The 6,022-nt window shown below is 55.7% G+C and overlaps 1 protein-coding gene across 1 annotated transcript; it reads left to right on the top strand.

Moving 5' to 3' along the window:
* Positions 1-1,069: 1,069 nt before the first annotated feature.
* Positions 1,070-6,022, top strand: B3GALT4 (Beta-1,3-galactosyltransferase 4). The gene is made up of 2 exons (XM_015417434.1): positions 1,070-1,076; positions 4,899-6,022. Exons 1-2 carry the CDS (start codon positions 1,070-1,072, stop codon positions 6,020-6,022), a joined length of 1,131 nt encoding a protein of 376 aa, XP_015272920.1.

Genomic DNA, 6,022 nt, shown 5'->3' with positions numbered 1-6,022 from the left:
GCTCTGATGCAGGTGATCTCTAGAGATTCAGACAGAGACAGATCCTTTCCAACACCTGTTTTCTTAGACCTTCTCGGTTTAAACCTTTATCCTTTGGCACACAAAGCATGATTTCTCTACCATCAGTCCATCAGTGTCATCATTGTCTACTCAGACTGGCAGTGGTTCTCCAGGGTTTTATGTAGAGGATTTTGCCCATGCCATGCTTTGTTTCTGAGCCGTTGGGCCTGGCTAGGGGGGTTCTCAAGGGTTTCCAGGTCCCCCTAAATTTCTGGAGAACCCCTTTCTAAATCCCACATGGCTCCACCTCCATAAATAGTGACAATGGCCTGTGACATCACTGGCTCCTCCCTATGATGTCACTGGGCCTTGGTTCTTTTAAGGACCTAGCACAGCAATGCCTCTGGCCCAGCCTCAACAGGAAAGTCTACGTCCTTGCTTTCACAGATAATAACTATCAATATTTGCCTATTAGGCCACCAGTTTTTCAAAACCTCTGTAACTCTCAGACGTCTGGGCAGTTTAAACCCCACACAGGAAATACCACAGAGATTGTGGGAAATGGTGAGAAAGATGAGAACTTCCAACATCTGATCCTTCAGCCGCATAAAATTTGTATGACGATCGGCAACGGCAGGGGATCCCTTCCAAGCTGGGGGAAGTGGATGTCTGCCTAAGAGGCGGCTTAGTGAATTATTGAAGATCAGTCCAGCAGTCATTGATCTCGTGGCAGCAAAGCCCCTCGATGATTGGAATCAAGCAAAGGAAATTTTGTTTTCGTCCTCGTCTCCTGAGGCTCTTGTTCTGCTTCACAGGCAAAAGAAGAGCCTGAGTCAAAGAGGGGGTTTTCCTGCACGTGTATTTAAAGATACGACTGTACGGAGTCTTCACCCTCAGAGGACCTCTGCCAATGTACAAGCTGAAAGGAATAGAAGAGAGGCGCAAAATACTTTCGGGTGGCAATTGGCCAGCATCTCACTGCCGCCGGTGATTTTGCCACTTTTCTTTGGAAAAGATTTCTTGTTTTCTTGCCACACCCATCGGGCTGTGCTGGATGCTGAACTCGCGCATGTCTGGTACGCGGAAGACTGCCTGTGGCGTGTGGTGAGAGACACACCTTGGAGTCATTCTCCGCTGAAGAGGAAGGGTGTGTGAGAGGAAAGTGTAGCCTAGGAAATGCGGCCTGTTGCAACTGGAAGAAAGGCGAGGGAAGCACTGGGACGAAGCTGGGGGGGGCGTTTCCCTGTTGCTGGTTTGCGGGTTGCAGCTGTGGAGAAGAAGAGGAGGGGAAACTGGCTGACTGCAACCAGGTTAATTTTACTTTTTTTGTACTCTAAAAGGCCGAGTTTCACTGCAGGACCCAGTGATGTGTGTGTGTGTTTTCCTGGAAAGGAAGGGGGGGGGAATCATATTTCTTAACTGGGGAGTTATATGTCTTTGGTGATCAGTTTAGCAGGAGGGGCCATCTGGTTGGCCAGCATATCGGTGGCGTTCATGGAAAATTAGTTCTCTTTCATTTCCTCCCACAGCCTTGTTTTCCATCATTCAAGGGAGGAGAAGGTCCCAGTTAGGAAAAAATCCAGTTAACTGGCTCGCTTATTCCCTGAACGCTCAAAGCCGTGAGTATAGTCAAATGCTTGAAATGTGTTTCCTAGATTGGGGTGAGTGCTGCACCCCGAAGTCTTTACATCTCCCCCCCACACACACACACACCCCGCGATTTCTGCTCCCCACACTCTATCTGGTCTAATGGTCAACTGGGACCGTGGAGGCCCAGGTTCGAACCCCCGCCCTGCCACGGGAGCTTGCTGGGTGGCCTTGGGCCAGGGGTCACACCCTCGCAGCCTGGCCTCCCTCACAAAGCTGTTGTGAAGGTCGGATAGAGGAGGGGATGCCGCAATTCGCTCTGAGTCTCCTCCACTGAGGGGAAAAGGCAGCAGGGTATAAAATGAAGCGGAGTTAATGAAACGGGAAGGACGGGCCGATGAACTGCCCTGTGCACAGAATCTTAGAATCATAGGATGTTAAGAGTTGGAAGGGACCTTGCAGGTCATCTAGTCCAACCCCCCCGCCCTCTGCAGGAGAGTGGAGCTGGCCTGGCTTTCGCCCCCAGATCAACTGGGGTGCCCGGAGCCAGCTTTGCCCTGACCGCCCCCAGTCTAAAGATGGCAGTGCGACAGATGTCTCCTTCTCTCCCCCCCCCAGCAGCAAGTGGCACTGAGTTCTTTTTTAATGCCGAGGCAGCAGGGGAGGGGGGGCAGAGGTGGTGGGCTCTGGAGGAGGTGCTCGGGAGGCAGGGTGTCAAGGATCTCCCAGAGGGAGGGAGCAGCACGAAGTGGGCCGTCTCCCATGCTGAAGAAGAAGAGGAGGAGGAGGAGGAGATTAGATTTATACCCCACCCTTCACTACCTAAGGGAGTCTCAGAGCAGCTTACAAACTCCTTTCCCTTCCCCTCCCCACAACAGACACCCTGTGAGGCCGTTGGGGCTGAGAGAGCTCTGCTGGAACTGCCCTTGAGGGAACAGCTCTGACATAACTATGGCTTGCCCAAGGTCATCCAGCAGCTGCAAGTGGAGGAGTGGGGAATAAGAGGGAGGGAGGAACCGGAGGAGGAGGAGATTGGATTTATACCCCACCCTTCAGTACCTGTAGGAGTCTCAGAGCAATTTAGAATCCCTTTCCCTCCCCCTCCCCACAACAGACACCCTGTGAGGTAGGTGGGCCTGAGAGAGCTCTCCCATGAAATGCCCTTGAGAGAACAGCTCTGAAAGAACTTGTGATTGACCCAAGGTCACACCATCAGCTGCACGCGGAGGAGTGGGGAATTCAACCCGGTTCTCCCAGATTCGAGTCTGTGCTCTTAACCACTACACCAAACTGCTGGCCCAGATGCGGGAGGCTGTGGCAGGGCTGTGCCAGCATCTCCCGGGCAGCAGACAGGATGCCAGTGTGGCCAAAATCAGTGGTGGGAGCTGCAGCCCGAGTGAGGGGGGTGATCTCAGCCCTGCCCTGCCTTCCCTCCCTGCCCGTGCCCCACATCCTCCCGGCCGGGCCAGCTGGCGGATGCTCCTTCTTGTCCTACATGTTATGTATTGGACTGTTTGAGCCACCGTAGACCTGGGGAGGGACGGAGCAGAGAGTTCTCCCATGCGCGGGAAAGCGGGGTGAGCTCAGTCCCTGCCTGTTAAGAGTTGGTGCCTCTAGGCCATATTATTGTTAATCTTGACGGTAAAACTTACACGGCTTTTGATGAGGTATCTGGTAAAGAGCTTTTAGCTGCATGTGTAAAACCATAAGAGAGCAGAGAATAGATTGGAATTTGTTCCATTTAGAGAGGGTTATTTGAAAACTTACAAAGATATGGGGCCTCAAGGAGCAACTCAAAGATAAAAGTGCTACATTTTATTTATTCAGTCATTTAGGAATTATATGGAATGCTTACTATGATTTGTAATTTAGTTTAGTGCCTTTTATTAAAACGGTATATAATTGATAGGGTTTATAGAACTAAGGGGTTTGAAGGCAATTAATTCCAATTTCAAACAGTGGGCGTAACGAGGAGGGAGGGGGTGTGGGGCCCCCCCTGGTAAGTCCTCTCACAGGAGGAGGGAAGGCTGAGTTCCTTCCCACCAAGTTTTCTCGGCCCTAGGAATGAGAGGCAGCCCCCTTTTGGTTTTATTTTTTGGGTGAAGCTGGCTTTTCTGAAGAAGAAATTAGATTGGAAGTATGTAATAGCAAACAGTAAATGGAAGAATACCCAAAGTTATCTGTATTATTGTTCACTACAGAAATTAATAAACTGATTTTAAAAAAAAAGAGTTGGTGTCAGACATGAGTTGCGGTGCTGGTGTTACACAACAAACAGTATTTTGTTGAGTTACTGAACTGCCTGGCCATCTCAGTACTTAATACTGGCGACGAGGATGGGGTTCCAAGGCCAGGCAACTGCAGAGTAAGTTGGAGGGGCAGAAGATGCAGCGGCTGCAACCCACAGACACTGAGGGAACCATGGCCACTCGGGGCCACATGGAGGAATTTGACTCCGCTTGCCCAAAGAAGTGGGACTCCGTGTGACTAGAATTTTACTCAGTGGCTAATGGGATTACCGAACTCGACAAGAAGACAGCTGTGCTCCTGGGTGTATGTGGGGCCTGGCACATTTGCCCCCGCACAGGCTCTCCTGGTCAGGGGTCATTTCGTAGAAAAAGAGCTAGGGGAACTCATTAGCATAACTCATTAGCATATGCCACACCCCCTGACATCAGGGGCCCAGCAGTGGACCTGCAAGGCCGGCGGGAGTGTGAGGAAGCCCCGCGAAGGCCCTCCCTGGCCCCAGGCAGGCAGGGGTGGGGAGAGGCAGGGAGGAAGCAACTTACCCTCCCTCTTCTCCTGCCTCCTCCTGGCTGAATGAGGGCCGGAAGCGGGGCGGCCGGAAGCAGGGGGCGGGGCTTTGTCATGTGCCCTGCCCCCTGTACCTCACCCGTGGGAACTGCGATCCCCCCCCGAAATGACCTCTGCTCCTGGTACCCGCGAAGCTGGCGGATACTTCCCATGACGACATTGTGGCTGCATCGGAAGAACATCTTGCCCCAAAACCGTCTGAAATAGCACGACGGCATGCATTCCACACACGGAGCCAGGCCCCTTCCGAAGGCATCGCCTCATCCGCTGCGGGGCTGAGACACCTGGCACAACACTGCAACTTTACTACCTTGGAGGAAATGCTCCGCTATACTGTTTTAAGAAAGAAACTAAGCTGTTAATTTTACCACGGTGGTTTTTGTTCTGTTGGCACGTTAAGAGTCGGTGCCAGACGTGAGTTGCAGCACTGGTGCTGGATTGTTGCGCTATTGGACTGCCACCTCCATACTTAATGCTCCGCCTCTTTCTCTCCGCAGGAGACCGTCGCCAGGCTGCCTTGCCCGAGGGGATGGTGGCACTGCTTGGCTGGCTGGTGCGCCTGGCCTGTTCTAAGCGGTGTCGCTGCTGCAGGTGGCGATGGCTGGCAGTGGGGCTGGTGTCTGGCCTGGCCTGCCTGTCCGTGGTCACCTTCCTGGGCAGCGGCAGCCATGAGGAGCTCTTCTCACGTACCCTTGACCTCTGGCTGCCCTCACCCCCCACCGCCCCCACTGCCCCCCTGCTCCTGCCGCCCGCGGGTGCCTTCCTGCTCCAGCCCCCGGAGGCGGTCTGTGACCCAGGGGGCCCCTTCCTGCTGGTGCTGGTGGCGAGCGCGACAGAGCACAAGCGGCAGAGGGAGGCGGTGCGGCAGAGCTGGGGCGGGGCGCGCCGGGCGGGGGGCCAGGCTGTGCGGACCTTCTTCGTGGTGGGGCTGCCGGCTGAGCCCGGGGCGCAGGTGGCGTTGGAGGAGGAGGCCCGGCGACATGGGGACCTGATCCAGGGGCGCTTCACCGACACCTATGCCAACCTGACACGCAAGACGCTGGCCCTGCTGGGCTGGGCCACCACCTGCTGCCCTGGTGCCCGCTTCGTCCTCAAGGCCGACGACGACGTCTTTGTCAACCTTCCCGCCCTGGCCCGCCACCTGGCCACCCTGCCCAGCGACGCCGACCACCGCCACTACCTGGGCCGTGTCCACTGGCGCTCCCGGCCCCACCGCAACCCTGCCAGCCGCCACCACGTGCCTGCGGCCCTCTACCCACCTGACACCTTCCCACCCTACTGCAGCGGCACCGCCTACGTTCTCTCTGCCCCTGCCATGACCGCCATCCTGGCCGCCGCCCCCCACCTGCCCCTTCTGCCCATTGAGGACACCTTCATCGGCCTCTGTGCCTGGCAGGCTGGCATCGCCCCGCGCCAACTGGTCCGCATGGCCGGCACCAACCACTTCCCGCCAGACCCCTGCTGCTACCGGGAAGTCCTCTTCAGTGTCCATGGCGTCGGGCCCTCTGCCATGTTGGACGCCTGGCAGGCCCCGGGCCACGGAGAGGCCTGCAGCCCCCTCCAGCGCGGCCTGGGTGTCCTCCGCTGCCGCCTGCTGGCCTGGTGGGCGGCTGCCCGGTGA

Source organism: Gekko japonicus, unplaced genomic scaffold, assembly GCF_001447785.1.
Source record: "Gekko japonicus isolate JY-2015 unplaced genomic scaffold, Gekko_japonicus_V1.1 scaffold2685, whole genome shotgun sequence".
NCBI classification, from domain to species: Eukaryota; Metazoa; Chordata; class Lepidosauria; order Squamata; family Gekkonidae; genus Gekko; species Gekko japonicus.
The sequence above is the reverse complement of the archived record's forward strand: the minus strand, read 5'-3'. Positions and strand labels throughout refer to the sequence as shown.